Raw genomic sequence first — 19,217 nt, 5'->3', positions numbered from 1 at the left:
GCTCAAGCGATCTTCCCACCTTGGCTTCCCAAAGTGCTGGGATTATAGGCCTGAGCCACCACACCTGGCCAACACTTCTTTTATTTATTTTTTTTTTTGAGATGGAGTTTTGCTCTTGTCACCCAGGCTGGAGTGCAATGGCACGATCTCCTGTCACTGCAACCTCTGCCTCCTGAGTTCAAGCAATTCTCCAGCCTCGGCCTCCCAAGTAGCTGGGATTACAGGCGCCTGCCACCCCGCCCAGCTAATTTTTGTATTTTTAGTAGAGACAGGGTTTTGCCATGTTGGCCAGGCTGCTGTCGAACTCCTGACCTCAGATGATCCACCCGCTTTGACCTCCCAAAGTGCTGGGATTACAGGAGTGAGCCACGGCAATTGGCCCAACACTTTTTTTTTGTTTTTTGAGACGGAGTTTCACTCTTGTTGCCCAGGCTAGAGTGCAGTGGCGCGATCTGGGGTCACCACAACCTCCGCTTCCTGGGTTCAAGCCATTCTTCTGCCTCAGCCTTCCGAGTAGCTGGGATTTCAGGCATGCACCACCACACCCGGCTAATTTTGTATTTTTAGTAGAGATGGAGTTTCTCCATGTTGGTCAGGCTGGTCTCGAACTCCCGACCTCAGGTGATCCATCACCTCAGTCTCCCAAAGTGCTGGGATTACAGGCGTGAGCCACTGCACCTGGCTCCGAACACTTCTTAATAAACCTACAGAGGCTCTGATTCAGTAAGGAAGCAAATATTTGTTGAGCTTCTTCTACGTGGACAACAGTGCTAGGGAATAGTACTGTACATAATGAATAAATATCCCCTGCCCTGGAGGAATTTATGGCTTAGTAGTAGAAAATAAAGAGCAAGATATACCTGTGCAAGAAAGTATAATAGGTGCTGTGATAGAAGTTTATCTAGGATTGGGGGTACAAATGTAAGAGTAGTTTTACTGGCTGGCAGGAGGGGAAATCAATGAATGGACAACATAGTATAGGGAAAAGGATGTTAGGTTTGGAGTCAGAAAACCTGGGTTTGTAGAATCTCAACTCTGTATATTAGCTTTCTATATATCAGCTATATATTTGATTTCTTTGAGTCTGGGTTGCATCATTTATATAAAGCAATGAACAATAGTCTTCCCCGGCTCAGCGCCATGGCTCACGCCTTAATCCCAGCACTTTGGGAGGCTGAAGTGGGCCGATCACAAGGTCAGGAGTTCGAGACTAGCCTGGCCAATGTGGTGAAATCCCGTCTCTACTAAAAATACAAAAAAGTTAGCCGGGCGTGGTGGCGGGCACCTGTAATCCCAGATACTCGGGAGGCTGAGGCTGGAGAATCGCTTGAACCCAGGTGGCGGAGGTTGCGGTGAGCTGAGATCATGCCACTGCACTCCAGCCTGGGCAACAAGAGCAAAACTCCATCTCAAAAAGAAGAAAAAAAAAAAAAGAAATCTGTGATCCTTGAAAACACATCTCCCCTCTACCTTGGTGGCATGTGTGCATTGAGTATCACTGCTCACCTGTGCTCTCGGACATCAAAAGGACAGTAGAGGTGTGTCTTAACTCCGACCTTTTCCCCTTTCGTCCCTTGCACCAGATTTTATCATGTGGGCAACCTGCTGCAACTGGTTCTGCCTGGACGGACAGCCTGAGGAGGTCCCACCACCCCAGGGAGCCAGGATGCAGGCCTATTCCAACCCTGGGTACAGCTCCTTCCCTTCCCCAACAGGCTTGGAACCAAGCTGCAAGTCCTGTGGGGCTCACTTTGCAAACACGGCCAGGAAGGTGAGTGCTGACTTCTTGGCCTGCTCTGCCACTGCAGCCTATGGACCATGGGCAAGCGCCGCTGACCCCTCTGAATGCCTGCAACCTTGCCTTTTCCTGTGTGATGCTGGTGACCCAGACCTGTCCCTTTCACAAAAATGTTCAAGAAGAACTAACCGAGTAAAAGCAAAAGCAAAGCATGTCAGCATAGATTTGGAGTCAGTAGACCTAAATTCAGTTATCAGCTTTGCTACTTACTAGCTATATGATTTAACCTCTCTTGAGATTCAGTTTCCCTGTTATAAAATGGGGATGATTGTAGTCCTCATCTTTCAGGGTTGTGGGAATAAAGTGAGACAAGAAAGCCATGAAAGGTGCCTAGCACGATGCTTAGAATGTCGTAGGCACTTGATGTTATTTCCTTCATTAGCCACCATCACAAAAGGCCTGATTGCAGATTAACTTGTTCTTTTTATCAAAAACAATGTTAAGGATGCCTCAGGTACATTAAGACCATAACAAAGACTGGAGCTTATATACTGTACCAGACTTCATTTGAAATGCTTGGGAGCCATGCTTCCCAAATGAGTGAACTGGAAATAAAATTACTGGCTAGATAATGGTGTCTAGGTGTGCACCCTCCCTCTTGCAGAGGCAGTGAGTTATCTGTGATCAAGCATGACTAGGGCAGAAGGTAAACCCTCATCTGGATGAAGAACTCCTGCATTCTGCATTTTTCTGTAGAATGAGAGGTTTGCAGCTCATAATAAGTGATAGGATGTTAAAATGGTGATCATGGGAAATTTGAGAGGAAATCATACTTTTAAACCATCTGCTATGTGCAAAGGACTGTTTAAGGAATTTAAATTTTTTTATTTCATTTAATCCTCACAATAGCTATGATATAGGTTTTAGAATCTCCCAAATCCCATTTTACATATGAGAAACTAGGGCTCAGGGTTTAAAATTTAAGAAGAACATTGAATGTGTTAAATTCCTGACAAATAGCATGAGAGATATTAAAATACTCATTCTTTTCCCTTGACTTCAGTAGTGCTCAAGATCACATAGTTATTAAATGACAGAGCCGGGATTCAAACCCAGGTCCTTGATTCCAAAGTCCCCTCCTAGAAGACATTCGGCATGTCGAGTAGAAGATGACAGTTACAGGCCTGGGTGCCTAGAGAAGCATGGCAATGATTAAAATAAGGTGCTTTTTTTCTTATTTATTGGAAAATGAATTACTGAATATCTACTGTGTATCAGGAATTGCCTGGGCTAGGGAGGCAGAGATGAAGAAGGCCATTGCTGCTTAACAGGGAGCTTGCAGTCGGACAGGGAGGTGAGGACAGTGCACACCATACGATGTGACAAAAGAAAAGTGTGTGTAACAAGAAGAGCTTCTGTGAGGGGAAGAAAAATTCCAGTTTGGATGGTAAAAGATGGTTATTGGTACAATATTTTCTTGCAATATTTTCTTGCTACAAAAGTATGAATTAATTTTGTGCAATTTACAGTGAATTTTGTGAATATTAAGGGTGTTTTCATCTATGAGAATTTTTCATTTGTAATTTCATGCTTAAGTGGATCAGCATTCTTATCTTAAGGGTTTGGCATTTAACAGCCAGGGGCTTTCAAAATGTCTTTTTCTAGAAGTGCTTGAATTGAAATGATTACATGGATCCTACTGTCTTTTTCTTTTCCTTTTTCTTCATTATGATCAGTATTTTCTGAATGCTTATTGGGTGCAAAGCACAGATAACATTCAGGACTTTATAGACAGAATATAAGTAAGATGTGACCCTTGCATTCCCTGAGTTTTCAGTCCTAAAGAGAAATGGCAGGCTGTACTTTTGCCACAAGCCAAATACCCCATCTCTATTGGTAATAGCTCCCTGTGGTTTAGCAGCGACCCTGACAGTTTTGGAGGGAGTCTGGCACCCAGCCTCTTTAATTGGACCAGTTGGAGGACGAGGTTATGCTTGGAGCCATGGAAGTGATATTCAGATCTCAGAGTGTTAAGAGAGGACTGGGTCTTAGGTGCTGGTAAGGCAAAAGAAAAAGGTAACTGTGTTACCTTTTCTGGAGCACCCACCTTGTGCTAGGGTTTTATATACATTCTCTCATGTAATATTTCCCATATTCCAGGGAATAGGGGTGGGAGGGATTAGGAGCAAGGGAAGGGCAGTTGGCAAACAGGAGCCAGCAGAGCCCTGCACACGGCATCCTTGAAGGGTGGTGCCGGCCTGAGGCGCCGCGGCCAGTTCTGTGATGCTGGATATCTCAGTGCACTCTGGGCATTTCTGCAGACATGGTGATTGCCTCCACTAATTCATCTTTCTTGCTACCTGGTTACTCAGTTGTTTTGAACCATTCGGTAGAATTTATACATAAGCGTGTCCTTTGCTCATTCTGCCTGCATTTGTTGACAGCCCTTTTTTCCTTTCTTCTTGTTCTCTCCTGCCACTGCAAACTGGGGTTTTAGCCTCAAGCCCTATCCTGTTCCTGTAGGGTGTGTTTCACATGCCAGCTTATTTCAGAGTCCCCTGTGAGCCAGCGGGTGCATAGAAGCTAGGCTGTTGTCTGCATTCTGATCTTGCATCCAACAAGCCACACACATTTGAAGAAAGAATAGAGAGTTGTTTGGACCTGGCTGATTGAGCAACGCAGGCTTTATAATTGTGTCAAGCTAGGTCTTGTCCAACTGCATTGACTTAAGTAATATTCCATGTCAGGCCCACAGGTTTATGGCATTGAAGCCTCCTGGTTCAGTCTCAGTCGTCCTAAACAGACTTCATTTCCCAATAGAAAAGCTTTAGATGTGAATGAACCCCAAATACCCAAAAACATCAATTTTCTGCCTGCATGGCTACTGGTCCCAGAACCGTTACAATGCTAGTGCAGCCATGCATCCTTTTAAGTCTGTCTCTGAACAGTATTGTTTGGTTATAACTGTGTGGAGGATTAGGGAGCTTGATATATGTCCCTTTGCAATGCCTTCTAAGTCTTAATAGCCAAAACTGGGTGGTAAATATTATTTCCTTTTCCCTTTACTATGTGAATGATACTTAGACAAAACTTATATAACTATCTTAACTGTGCATACATTTACTTCAGCCCAGAGTGTCTGTGATCTTGACTATGAGAATCTTGTCTCTTGAGCTTTCTTTTTTAGCTTGAACAGCTTTCTATATTTCGAAAAGATGGACCAGAAATATTTAAGTTACTACTTAAGTCAACACAGGATGAAAAGTTTTTAACTTCTTTAAAGGATTAGTGAGGGTGCCCTCGAGGCCAATCCCAGTGTGCTCAGGAATTACCTCTCTTGTTGGGGGTGTGACATGCTCTTGGCCAGAACAGAGCTCAGCTAGATGTCACTGTGCTCGCTCAGCCTGTGGGGTGAGAGGCCAAGGATTGCTTCCTGTGGTCTGAGTAAGCCTTCCTGTGTTGTCAGCGACTGCCAGAGTAGCTGCTGCCAGGCAGTACCAGCTTGCCCATCAGGCGCTCTTGTTGCCTAACTGAGACACTCTGTGCTTTCAGGAACGAGAGTACCCTGATGTCCAGACGGCTTGCCGTCACTGTCTAAATATTTGTCTTGGATATGGTCGTAAGCACCACTGGGTTCCCAGCACTCTGAGTGGGCCTTCCTGGAGTGGGGAGCCTGTGTCGATGGGGCAGTGGGTGGGGAATTTGGAGATGGGAAGCCAGGCCCTTGACTCAGAACTGCTCTGTGCTTGAATGGAACTGAGCTATGCAGTATGGCCTGGTGGAAAGAATGTGATCATGGGCATTAGCCTCTGACAGACCTTGAGTGTGAATACCCGCTCTCCTGTTTATTGCCTGACCTTGAATACAATAGTTGATCTCCCTAAGCCTCAGTTGCTTTGTCTGCGAATCAGGGAAGAACACTAATACCTACTTTGCAATGTCGCTTTGAGAATTAAATGATAAGCTAGCATATAGAAGCACCTCAATAAATTAATATTAATTGTAACAACCACCACCACCATAACCTTCATGCAGAAATAATTATAGTTTAGGATTTGAATCCTGGCTCTCACCATTAGCTAATATTTCCTAGCTATAATAAAACAGCTTACACTTGTTGAGGACTCATTTTGTGTTAGATATGCTAAATGGGTTCTCTCTTAATCTTCACAACAACCCCATGAGGTAGATACTGTTATCACCCCCATTTTACAGATGTGGAAACTGAGCACCAGAGGCTAAATTACACACCCAAGGTGACACTGCAAGAAATAAGGGAGGGAGGCCTAACAAAAATGCAGAGCTTTTTGATTCTAAAGCTGGCAGTCTTGATTAATACCTCAGGTGCTTCATGAGTAAATAAAGTAAGCCTCAGATTAAATAATAAATGTGAAGTGTCCTGTACATGGATATACACAATACACACTGGAGGTCTGCCCCCTGAGTGGCTTTTAATCTAAAATCTGAAAGTGGCTTGCACCCTTAGATATGTGAGAGAGCTTAGTAAGAGTGACTGGAGGAGATCCTGCTGGGCTTGGCAGCTCTGAAGCTCCCATCTCACTCTCTGTCTTGTTCTCTCAATCTGGCATGGTTTCCTGTGTCTCTTGCTCTAAGCAGCAGACCTGCTTGGACTGTAAGAAAAATTTCTGCATGACCTGTTCGAGCCAAGTGGGGAATGGGCCCCGCCTCTGCCTTCTCTGTCAACGGTTTCGAGCTACGGCCTTTCAGCGAGAGGAGCTCATGAAGATGAAGGTGAAGGACTTGAGGGACTATCTCAGCCTCCATGACATCTCTACCGAAATGTGCCGGGAGAAAGAAGAGCTGGTGCTCTTGGTCCTTGGCCAGCAGCCTATAATCTCCCAGGAAGACAGGACTCGTGCCTCCACCTTGTCCCCAGACTTTCCTGAGCAGCAGGCCTTCCTGACCCAGCCTCACTCCAGCATGGTTCCACCTACCTCACCCAACCTCCCCTCTTCATCTGCACAAGCCACCTCTGTTCCCCCAGCCCAGGTTCAGGAGAATCAGCAGGTAAGGGCCCATTTGTAGTCTCTGCCAGTCTGTGCCAGTTTGAGGGCTCATTTTTATTTTCCTCTCCTGCCTGTGTTGTGAGAATGGGGTATAAGGCTAAGTGTCTTGATTATGTGAAGCCTTTCTGACTGCTGGTGCACCAAGTGTTTTCTGGGTATCAGACTCATGTTTTGGCTTTCTTCAGAGATGATATGCATAGTACCAAATTTTTTTGTTTGTTTTTTGTTTTTAATACACACATATCCTAGTTAGACATTTTTTAAAGTTCATCATTCCAGAAATATTTTGAGAAAAGTAACCATTAAGCCATCAAATTTAGTTCTGTTCCAATTTGTCTTTCAACTTAACTCCTTTATTGCAGTCTTCATTGGCTGGATTGGAAACTGATTTCCTTAGTAACCATCACAAGGAATATAGGAAAGCAAAGGGCTATATGGAGGCAAGGGAGGGTGGGGAAACAAAGACACTGCTTCTCTTACCAGTCACCGGCTGGAAGCAGGAGTAGTTGGCACGCTCTACTTGTATGCTGCTTCTTCATTATCCGGGGGGGCTTGGAAGTGGTAAGCTAAGAGCAGCACATCAACTGAATCATGACCCAGGCCTGGGGCGTATAGAAATGAGTAATATACTGTCTCTGTCCTCAAAAAGCCCCCAGAAGAGGGAAGGTAGACAGGTAGACCAACTAACTACTGGATTAGAGTGAGGCCAGTGGACATAACTGTTGTATAAGAAGTGATGATGTTGCACAAGTGCCTTAAGTGACTCTGTTATTTATAGCAGCGGCCCCTAACCTTTTTGGCACCAAGGACTGGTTTTGTGGAAGACAGTTTTTCCACAGACTGGGGTGCATTGGTTTCGGGATGAAACTATTCCACCCAGATCATCAGGCATTAGTTAGATTTTCATAAGGAGCATGCATCCTAGATCCCTCGCATGCGCAGTTCACAACAGAGTTCACACTCCTATGAGAATCTCATGCCACTGCTGATCTGACAGGAGGCGAAGCTCAGGCAGTAATGCTCACTTGCCAGCTACTCACCTCCTGCTGTGCAGCCGGGTTCCTAACAAGCCACGGACCAGTACCAGTCTGTGGCCCAGGGGTTGGAGACCCTTGATCTATAGGGCTTGGGCAATATGGGGGAATTAGGAACTACAAGATCCAATTTCCACATCCACTTTTGTCACTGACTTCTTGGTCCCCTGGGGCAAGTGTTGAGCCTCCAACAATGAAATGGGGTTAGTAATCACAGACCACTTTTGGTCTTGCCAGGATGTTGAGAGACCTGAATGCGTGATACCATGTCTAAAAGAGCTCTGAGTTACTTAGAGCTGGTATAATGCTAGTGCTGTTTGTTCCCACACATGATGTGGATGGCTGCTGCCACTTGTTTATGATCACCTCCTTTGCCAGGACTGGGCCCCTGATTCAGCTCTTGACAACCACTGAGGCATAAAGGCCAATGTGATAGCATAATTTAACTGCAGTAAAATCATTTAACTCCCTTTTTGGCCTGAACATGTTTTTCTCCGCAGCTGGACTTTAACTCTTTCCTAAGCTCTGACTCTTGGTCTGCTAGACAGATTTTAACTCCTGCTATACATTCTTCCCTTTGCGTGTGTGTGTGTGTGTGTGTGTGTGTGTGTGTGTGTGTGTGTGTGTGGTGTGTGTGTGTGTGTGTGTGTGTGTGTGTGTGTGTGTGTGTGTGTGTTTCACTCTATGTATAAGGAGCCAGGAGAAGAACTTGAGGAATTCTTTTTCTGTAAAGAACTTTGGCTGGGCGTGGTGGTTCATGCCTGTAATCCCAGCACTTTGGGAGGCTAAGGCAGATCATTTGAGCCCAGGAATTTGAGACTAGCTTGGCAACATGGCAAAACCCTGTCTCTACAAAAAATACAAAAATTAGCTGGGCATGGTGGTGGGCACCTGTAGCTACTCAAGAGGCTGAGTTGGGAGGATCATTTAAGCCTGGGAGGTCGAGGCTGCAGTGAACCATGATCATGCCACCACACTCCAGCCTGGGCAACACAGTGAGATCCTGTCTCAGAAAACAAAAACAAAAAACCAAACCTTCAGGTAGATTTTTCAATAAAAGATTGTAAGCTTCCTGTCATTAACCAGAAATTTCCAGATTGCACCTAAAGGTCACCCTACATACAAGATCTAAGTGGGTACTTTTCCTCTGAGATTTTCAAGAGACCTTAATGTCTGCTTACATACCCTGTTCTGGTGAGAGCTGCACTTTGCAAGCAGGAAAAACAGGCACGGAAGAATTAAGTAACTTACGCAGTGCTGTCTGACAAGTTCACAAGTGAGCTGCACCTAGAATGTAAATTTCCTTATAATACTTGCTCAACCAGAGTTCTTTCACCTTTAGTGTCCTAGCAATCAATAGTTGCTAGGCAAGGAAGTGTATACAATAAGCACAACTGTGGACAGGTACTAGTTTTGGATTTTTATTTAGCCAGTGGGCAAACTGGAAAGACAAGTGCATGCTTTGCAGCATGTGGTCGTTTCTCTTTCTAGGAAACAGGACATCTGAAAGATATCTACTTAGGAACATGTTAGGCTCTGAAGGATTCCAGGCTAATTCCAAGGTGACACTACCTGAGAGACCAGTGAGGATCTAGAGTAAGCTAAGAGAAAATGTTGTTGATGAAGACATTGATTTGGATCCATCCCCATATATGTGTACTATGCATTTGATCTTAACTTCACTTGGCATTTTGTTATTTCTACTTTTCATTTCCATTGCAGTTGGTTGCCTCTTCTTGATTAGCTCCATATTATGCATCCTAATGTGGGGTGAGTGGCTGGGGTCGGTGGGTGACTTTGGTTTCCCAGATTCTCCCTTCACTGGCATCCCCAGAATCTGGTGGAAAAGGCCTGTGAGCTCAGACACCTATTTGCTCTGAGCTCACAGCAGGCCCTTTGCCTGCAGGGAGCAGTGGGCGAAGAGGATCTACTTAAGGGGTTTGTGGCTTAAATGGTGATGGAATTAGGAGGCTCACAGTTCTGCCTACTCTTTGGCCAAACCTCCTAAAGGAGTACTCAGGAGGAACCTTTTGAGAAGTGAGAATTCAAAGCATAATGAAATTCCATAAGCATAGGCAGTGTTTTATATAGTGTTAGGCTAATAGATTCTTAGATACATTAAAATGCTCTTTGACTAGGTCTGGACATAGCACTTAATAATAGTGTGCTCAACATGGGGAGCACATTTCCAGAATGTGAGAGTAGTTACTAGGCAAAAAAGAAAGAGACTAGGGTGGTGATGGTCTGGAAACTTTGTCCCATCAGTGTCAGATAAGGAAGCCAGGGAGATTTAGTGTGAAGGAGGGGAAAACATGGTATAAACAGTTTGGGGAAAAAAACAAAAAACCAGTAGACTATGGTCTGAGGAGCAGAACCAGGGATAGGGATGGCAATTTTGGATCAGTGTCAAGAAAAACCTTGATGCTAGATAGACAGCAGTCCAGCAGTGGAATGGACACAGTGACCTTCCCTTCACCTGTGGTGCTCAAGCTGAGATTAAACTGATGGTGAGTTGTGGCTACTGCCATCCTGGTGTGTGCAGAATTAATGCAGTTTTGTTCTAGAGGGCAGCTTTGTCTATTGAAATGTATTTGTGTTGTTGACAAAGTTGGTATGAGAGAGCAGGCTTTTGTAATGATGCTGTAAGAGGCTCCGAATTTCTGGGCGTGATGGGAGTACATTCTGGACATTGTGTGAGTTGAAAAGAGGCCCATGCTATGCAGATCTCTGGGACATCTCTAGATGTGATGTTACTTTTCTCTTCCCACAGGCCAATGGCCATGTGTCTGAGGATCAAGAGGAACCCGTCTACCTGGAGAGCGTGGCCAGAGCACCTGCTGAGGATGAGACCCAGGTGGGGCCTCTGCTTGGGTCTGTGTCTTCACCTTTGCTCATTCACTGGTGTTCTTAGGAACCTCTTAGCAGACTCCAGTGGAGAGAGAATAAATGTGTGATGATAGTGCTTCCGAAATTATATTTTTGGGGTAGGGTTTAGTGTTAGTGTTCCAGGTTAACTTGTGAAGCTGTCAATGTGTTTATAAGGAGTTGTGAGGTCACAATGAGACTGAGAAGCCTCATGGCCCATTATATTTCCAGTCTCTTGACTTTCTAAGAGCTGCCAGAGGGCAGGCTTGTGGTGCTGCTGTGAAAATCTTGTTCTTTTCTTGCTTCTAGTACACTGTAGCCATGTCAAGGGAAGGAGGTCAGACAATTAGCCAGGCAGGGCCAGTCCAGAGCACAGACCAGGGAGCTGTGGCCAAGGTTGTGTATAGAGGAGTACTTGCCAGGGAAATGTGCCTCTTGTGGGCAAGCAGAAGTCTCCAGGGGAGAAGGGCCAGCACCATGCTGGTTTCATGTGCTGTCATATTTAACCTCTACAGTACCCCTGTGGGGTAGGACTGCTCTCTCTCCTTAATGGAGGGGCAAACAGGCTCAGAGTGGTAAGCAACTTGCTGGATATTATTTAGCATTAACAGCAGAGGAGTCAAGATTCAAAATTAGGGTCATATGACTCAAACCAGCACTCCTTCTACTATACTTCTATCTAGTATTATATCACACTGATTGGTTGGTCTGTGTCTGTTTGCTCCTGAGCAGAGAATCATGGGTCAGGAAGAGATTCTAGTATATTTTGCAATGCAGAACACCGTGCCAGGTACTCATCCTGTCTCTGTTCCTACCCTTCATGAGCTCAGTCACCAAAATTATGATGTGGTGACTGCTTTGGGGTCCTTGGAGAAAGAGCTTGGGGAGGTAAGAGCTGAGCACACTGATCTCATCTTTGCCATTGCAGTCTATTGACTCAGAGGACAGCTTTGTCCCAGGCCGAAGGGCCTCTCTGTCTGACCTGACCGACCTGGAGGACATTGAAGGCCTGACAGTGCGGCAGCTGAAAGAGATCTTGGCTCGCAACTTTGTCAACTACAAGGGCTGCTGTGAGAAGTGGGAGCTGATGGAGAGAGTGACCCGGCTATACAAGGATCAGAAAGGACTCCAGCACCTGGGTGAGGGGCTATCTGCATGGTAGCTATACAGAGCTCAGGAGTGTTTGCTATCACTCCAAAGCATGATGGCATTGACATGACTCAATTTCCACACTTTTAGCCATGGAAGGAGACACCTTACATATTTGCACCATCTAATAATAGCTGTCATTTGTGGTTGAGTGTCAAAACTAGATTAGGCATTGCATATATGTATTTATTCTTTAGAGCAACCTATGAAATAGACATTATTAACATCACCCTTTTATCATGGAGCCCAGTTTTAACTGAAAATTTTCTGGTCTAAGTCCATAGCCTTTCTCACCATATGCTATCCCCTCCCTACTCACCACCACCTTGTAAGTTTTCTTACCTTAGAATAAGAATGCTTGTTCTGAAGATTTGGGAGGTAGAAAGTGTATCTACATACATGGTAGGAGAAGATATCTCTTCTGTCTGCACTTGGGCTCTTCCTTTTGTTCATTTCCCAGAGCATTTTACGCTGTATCATTCAGGAGATGCCCAGGAAAATATCTGGGTCCGTGGTTAAATGAGTTTAGGGAAAAATAACTCAAATCTTCATTACTGATTTATGGTAGATTTTTATATTAAAGGGAGAGAAGTCCTGCAGAAGATATATGTGTTTTGGCTGTTTTGAACTTAGCATTTCCTGAAATTATTTCACCACAGAATCTTCTCCTTTCCTCCCATCCCCAGTTGATTTGGTTCCTACAGAGCAACGTACTGATTCCCTGCTGGTAAGAGTGGTTGAAGTCAGATTTCAGGCTCTCTTCTACCAGTAGCTCAAATTCATCAGTGTTAGGGGACATCTGACTGACTCTTCACCTGATTACAGACTGAGGCCTACTGACATGGAGTCTGTTTTCCCTTTGGGATTGTTTCAAGAGTCTTCTCTCGAGTCGTCAGGACCTGGGGAACAGAACAGATGACTCCATGTGGGAACTTTATCCAGATTCTCTGACTGACTGAAACAGCTAGATACTTCATTCTTTCTTGACTTTAATGCTGGCTTCAAAGTAGAAAAGGATATTGCACATATACAGTATCCTTCTACTTGGCAGTTTGTGCAAACTGGTGGAATACCTTTTTCTAAGAGTAGACCAGGCTGGGTGTGGTGGCTCATGCCTGTAATCCCAGCACTCTGGGAGGATGAGGCAGGTGGATCACTTGAGATCAGGAGTTCAAGACCAGCTTTGGCAACATGGTGAAACCCCATCTCCACCAAAAACAAAAAAATTAGCCGGGAGTGGTGGCATGTGCCTGTAGTCCCCAGGTACTCAGGAGGCTGAGGCAGGAGAATTGCTTGAACCCATGAGAAAGAGGTTGCAGTGAGCCAACTGCACTCCAGCCTGGGCAACAGAGTGAGGCTCCATCTCAAAAAAAAAAAAAAGTAGATCAGATGCATGAGTAGGAGCTTTGAGTTCTGAGCATGTAGAGTGAGTAGAGGGCAGATGTCCATCTAGGCTCTTGGCAAGCCTGGTTCCCAGCAGGGAGTGGTAAGAGTTCAGAAATGATGTCAGGGCAGTAAGAGACTTTGTTTGTACCATCATGCCTTACCTATTCAGACATCCTTCTCTTTCCTTTTCAGTCAGTGGTGCCGAAGACCAAAACGGTATGTAGTTGTTTCTGTTTGGGAATGGGCTTAGGCCCTTTTGTCCTTCCCCTCCTTCAACCCCAATCCCTTTAGTAGTCTAAGAATTCTGAGCATTTGAGCCTCCAGAGAGAGGGTGTGTGGGAAACTCACTGAGACCCAGGGGGCCTCTCACCATCTTTAGAAATTCTCTCTGCTCCCTGTGCAGGAAGCAGAGTGGAGCATACATAGGGGCGGACTGACTGAAGTGCATGTCCCTGGGCTACCTGAGCTCAGAAGCCAACATTTGTAAAACACTGAAACAGAGGAGGGGTGGCATGTATCACACTCAGCTCATTTTTAAAAATCCTGTTGTGTTCAGTTCTGGTCTGGGTAGGGAGGGTCTCTGTGTGCACCTTCTGGGGAATCAGGGTGTTTAGCAGCTTCTGGTACTAACCAAAAAGAAAGGGTGGTGACCTGAGACAGCCCTGTTTGTACAGGGCTGGTGATGGTTAGAGCTACTTTGGAGCTAACACATGTGCTAGTCTCTGGGCACAAGCTATATCTCTCAGCTCAGCTGCCATTCACTTAAAGACCACCACTGGGCCCTCAGGTACTCCCCGAACACACTGCAGAACTCCTGACCATCTGTGGGGACATTCTAAAATATGCTATGTGTTTTCAAAAGCCTCAAGGGTATATGGTTGTGAACTCCCTCCCAAGAGAGAACGTTCTTGGAATAGTGTTGGACTAGCCTGCAGCATTGTAAAACTTACTTCAGAAGACTTCCCAAATTTATTTAGTAAAATGGCCTTTTGCTCAGAAAGGGCAGTTTTATGTCTGATTACTTCTAATCAGACATAAAAAACAGTTGAGCTTTTCTCAATTCCCTAAAACCATTTGGAGTTCTAGACCTACCTCCACCCCCCAACCCCGGAGCATCACCTAGTACCAAGATCAGGCTGATCTACTTGGTGCTTCCTTTCTTTTTCTGATTCCTTGGGAGAATGCTGACAACTGAGTTAATGTGTTTGTTGTTACTCCTGAGAGAATGAGTAACTGAAAATTATAAATTATTCCCACTCATCTTAGGTATTTGTATAGTCTCCAAACCTCTGTTAGGGCCAACAGCACCTCAAAAGAGGCAAATAGGTTTCACTCCCTTTCACACCCAGCCTACCTCCTAGGGGGAAGTATTTCTTAACTTTTTAATAGTCCAGAAAAGAGAAAGTATAGACGCAATAAGGGAGAATTCCTCTATGGGTTGGCCAACCCCCAGATGGTAGAGGTGACTTGTGTGAGATCAGTTCCTTTTTATGGGTACCTACTTCAGGCTACAATTTAAGACATGTTGAGATGGCTGGGCTTTTGAACATGATTTTTTCTGTTTGGGTCAGCTCTACTAGGATACTGGTCATGCCCACTATATTCTGCTAGTGACACAAGCCAGTTAGCATTTATTGAGAACTCTGTGTACTCGGCAGTTGATACTGTCTGGATAGTTTCTGCTCTTAGGACAGTTAGGCAGAAGGCCATTCTAGAGCAGGAGCTGTGGGGCCAGACTGCCTGGGTTTGAATCCTGGCTCCTCGACTTAGCAGCTCTGTGCCCTTGGGCAAGCCACTTAACTCTTTTGCCCCAGTTGGCCTCATCTATAAAATGAAAATAACAAGAGGTCCTACTTTATAGTTTTTGTGAGGCTTCAGTGAGTTAACACATGCAAAGCTTTCAGGACTGTGCCTGGCACACAGTAAGCATTCAGTAAATGTGGGATGTTGTCATTCCCTTGGGAAGAAGTTCATTCATCAGACATTTAGAGTACCTACCATATGACTGGCATTGGGGGCTTCAAAGATGAATATCTAACCTCGGAGCATGGAATAAATGCTAAGCATATAATTGTAAAAATTGAGTATGTTGAATTAAAGAGCTCATAGTCTACTCTGGGAGTAAGTAGGCAAACTCAAAATTTTAATCCAATGTGATAGGCAGTCATGGGGGTATAAAAAAGGGTATAAAAAATAGAAAGAGGGAGCAATAATCTCTGCAAAGTTTCTCCACCAGGAAGTTTCCAGAGGAAACCTGGGAGTAGTTTGTGAGATAGCAGAGGGGTCCCCCATGATCCTTGACTTTATTAAATGGAGGATATGTTTATAGATAAGCCTTGTGATCCTTAATGAACCAATCATCACAGTTCCATTTCTATCTAAACTTTTCTGAACCAGTTTTATCTTTTTAGCCTGTTCTGCCTCAGGGGATAATGAGTCCCTATGTGCCACTCACACACTCACTATATTACAGCCCCAACTGTCTGAAAATTATTTCTTTTAAGCTTTGAGAACTTTGCCTTAGTTCTCATGTTCTGGGATGTTATCTGATCCACAAGTACTGTACTTTTCAAATCTGTACCTGTCGGAGGGGACGAAGTGTGGATTAAACAAGTAACCAGAGTTGATTATTGAGGACATGTTTCCTTGGAGGAGCTCTATTTGAGGGAAGTATGTGCATTGAGAGTTTGTTCACAATGTACCTATTATCTCCCACCTCCCTCCTCCAGTCACCCCTATACACTTAAGACATTCTCCTCACTTACTCTTCTGCCCCTTTTTTTCTGCCCTGTGTGTTTGTACAGGGGGAGCAGTACCATCAGGCTTGGAGGAGAACCTGTGTAAGATCTGCATGGACTCACCCATTGACTGTGTTCTGCTGGAGTGTGGCCACATGGTAACCTGTACCAAGTGTGGCAAGCGCATGAATGAATGTCCCATCTGCCGGCAGTATGTAATCCGAGCTGTGCATGTCTTCCGGTCCTGAGAGCTTGCATCGGTTTCTTCAGTGCCTTACAGGGAAATAGCCTGGGGTGTCTGGGCTCAGGGTTGGCCAGCTTGCAGAGGAGCAAGCTAGTAGAAATACTGCAGTGTTCCCAAGACCAGGGCAAGCAAGATGTCATTTCACCCCTGAGCATGCCTGTCTTGCCAGGGGTGTACCTCTTGGCTGGCAAAGCCCAAGGCCAGTGGGAACTTGTATAAATCACATGGCTGTGTTCTTGGTTCAGTGATCTTGGAGTGATGATGGTAACTGATGAACAGAGAACTTTCCAGAACTTGGGTCCTGTCTTCCTCCCCGAACCTAGAGTTTCACCCCTCCTCCTGTACCCAGCCCATCCCCACCCCATATGGGAGATGCTTGCCCATGTGTTTCATCAATCAGAAGTCCTCCTCCCGGCACATTCGGATTTAAGTTTCTGGTCTGTCCGGCTTTCTGTGCTTTAACTATCTTTGCTAAAGTCTCTTGCTACATTGCCTAGATCCATTTGTTTCTTTGGACCAAAAATGTTAGTTTACCAGACTGATAGTGGTCCTTAGGACAGATTTTAGACCAGTAAACTTATCCTTGGTGAGAAATGAAATACAAATGCCATAGAAAAATTTCAAAGTTGTTAAAAGCCGCTTCCTTAAATGCTGGGATTGGAAGCTGTTGGTCTCCTGACCTGACTCTGGGAGCCAACAAAACATCAGGCTCCAAAACTGCTGGGAAATTCGTTTCTGTCTGCAAGGGATAGTGCGTTCATAATCCCTGCTGCTGCTTCTCTTGGGACCTGATTTGCACCATCCTTAGTTTATGTGGAAAGGGGAAGCAATGGGTGGAGGCAGTGGCCTTCTCCTTAATTTTGGCTTGGCTTCTGATACTTTTCCCAACTAGAAGAATTTTAAGCCACTTTCCCCTGAAAATGAAATCTCTCCCTTATCCATGGTAGTTTTAAATTTGGTCTCACTGAAGAAATAGATTTAGGCAAAGAGCCTGTGCTCTTCTCTGGCCAGACTTCTCTTGAAGTTTCTGGAGAGCAAACGTTAAGACAGAGCACTTGAGCTTTCAGGAGGTACTGAATGAGACTGGAGTCTGTTGTGAGCCAATAGTTCAAGTCTTTATTTCCCAGGTTGGTGGGGAGTGAGGAGACCCTACGTTCATTCCCTTTCCTAGCCTACTGATTTTTGGGGGCAGGTCAGGGAAAAAGCATTTTCTTTCTTTCTTTTTTGAGTCTCACTTTGTCGCCCAGGCTGGAGTGCAGTGGTGCAGTCTTGGCTTACTACAACCTCCACCTCCTGGGTTCAAGCTATTCTCCTGCCTTAGCCTCTGGAGTAGCTGGGCTTATAGGCGCCCACCACCACACCCGGCTAATTTTTGTGTTTTTAGTAGAGATGGGGTTTCACCATGTTCACCAGGCTGGTCTCGAACTCCTGACCTTGTGATCTGCCCACCTCAGCTTCCCAAAGTGCTGGGATTACAGGCGTGAGCCACCACACCCAGCAGGAGAAAGCATTTTCTAGGCTCTTTAGGAAGGACCATACAATGAGTAGGTGATGTTTTTGAGCCCTCACAGTCTTTACACCCCTAGAAGAGCTGGAGGGCTTAAGAGTTTGCTGGAGAAGCATGGCCAAGCACAAAACACATTATCAGGAAAGCAGAGTGTTTTCCCATTACCAATGGATGAACTATGCAAACCCTAAATGCCTTGGCAGACAACTCCCACCCCTTACCCCTCCCATGCAGCTGAAAAATCTGAGACTAGAACCAATCATGACTCTGGATGGCAGAGGGAAACCTCTAAAGGGACTTACTACATTGGTACAGACATATTTACGCTTTCCTTCCATCACCAACCACTAAACCCCTTTGGAGGAATGAAATAACTGCATAAAATAGTTGTCAACTGAACACTGGGCCATTTACCTCAACATTATACAAAGTCCTGGATGATTTGATTCTGAACCACAGCCTTTGCAGGAGTTGGGGGAATCAGATTTGCTTATGAAGACATCCCTTTCCACTTTTGTCATGGGCAGTAAATACTATAGTTTACAATGCCTACCAGTTTAGCAAAGGATCATTCATTCAGCTACTCAGTTCCTCTGTAAAACAGGTCTATGTATGTGCAATTCAGCTACGATCTAGCAGTAACTTCAGGGCAGAAGCTGGCTCTCTACTTTCAACCTGCTTTCTCTGCTGAAGCCTTACCTCCTCCTCAGTTTCCCTCCTAGACACAAACCGAAAAGAATATACTGATAGCTGGTTAGTAACCTCAGTAAGAATTAAAACTGAGGTCGTTTACTCATTTTGCCTTTAAATCTTTTATCCCCTTTTGGTGTTTTCCTTTTAGGAAAAAAGGTGTCAAACAACCCTGATTTTCTTTTTTTTTGCATCATTTTTATTACACCAAATAAAAGTTGGGAGTTCCAAGATCCCATTCCAGTTAATATTTAACCAAGGTCTAAAATTTGATTTTTTAAAATCTTTGAATCCTCCCTCCTGCCCTTTATGGATCCTTGGTTTTAATCATATGGAAACATCTAATTCTTACAATTATTCCGTAGCTTTTGCTGATTGCTCTGAGATTTCAGTTAAGACTTGTTTCAAAAGACAGATAGCTGACTGGTTCATAATACATTGGAATAGTTGGATCCAAACTAATAAGAATAAGCTGTACAGGAACTAGTGCTCAATATACATTGTATAAATTTGTGGAAATTTCTTGGATGTGAATTGTTACTTCGAGTGGCTTTTATTAAGATTTTCTCAGACTTACTTGGAGGTTAAAGCAAACCCAAATGTGTATTATTTTGTTACAGAGCTCTGCTTTATAATTTTGTAATAAAGTTTCAATACAGACACCTGTCCTGTCTGGTGTGAGGATGTTAGAGGTTGACAGGACTGACAAAAGAGCCTGACAGTGGTTCATGCTATAATTTCAACACTTTAGGAGGCCAAGGTGGGAACACTGCTTGAGCTCAGGAGTTTGAGACCAACCTGGGCAATGTAGTGAGACCTTGTCTCTACTTAAAAAAACA

General features: G+C 44.7%; 1 protein-coding gene across 3 annotated transcripts in view; it reads left to right on the top strand.

Moving 5' to 3' along the window:
* The window catches only part of RFFL (ring finger and FYVE like domain containing E3 ubiquitin protein ligase), a 77,004-nt gene extending 57,964 nt beyond the window's left edge, over positions 1–19,040 (top strand). For 2 of the 3 annotated variants that reach the window (XM_032162970.2, XM_058446031.1), the window contains exons 2-7: positions 1,584–1,771; positions 6,356–6,766; positions 10,570–10,653; positions 11,593–11,803; positions 13,392–13,415; positions 16,004–19,040. In XM_032162970.2, coding sequence (XP_032018861.1) covers positions 1,592–1,771; positions 6,356–6,766; positions 10,570–10,653; positions 11,593–11,803; positions 13,392–13,415; positions 16,004–16,185 — 1,092 coding nt within the window. In that variant the 5' untranslated portion in view covers positions 1,584–1,591 and the 3' untranslated portion in view covers positions 16,186–19,040. Of the gene's footprint in view, positions 1–1,583; positions 1,772–6,355; positions 6,767–10,569; positions 10,654–11,592; positions 11,804–13,391; positions 13,416–16,003 lie in introns of those variants that run through there. The other variant, XM_058446032.1, reaches the window with a different exon arrangement.
* The last annotated feature ends 177 nt before the right edge of the window (positions 19,041–19,217 follow it).

The sequence above is a fragment of the Hylobates moloch genome, unplaced genomic scaffold (genome assembly GCF_009828535.3).
Source record: "Hylobates moloch isolate HMO894 unplaced genomic scaffold, HMol_V3 SCAFFOLD_10, whole genome shotgun sequence".
Lineage (NCBI taxonomy): Eukaryota > Metazoa > Chordata > Mammalia > Primates > Hylobatidae > Hylobates > Hylobates moloch.
This window is presented reverse-complemented; position numbering and strand designations above follow the sequence as displayed.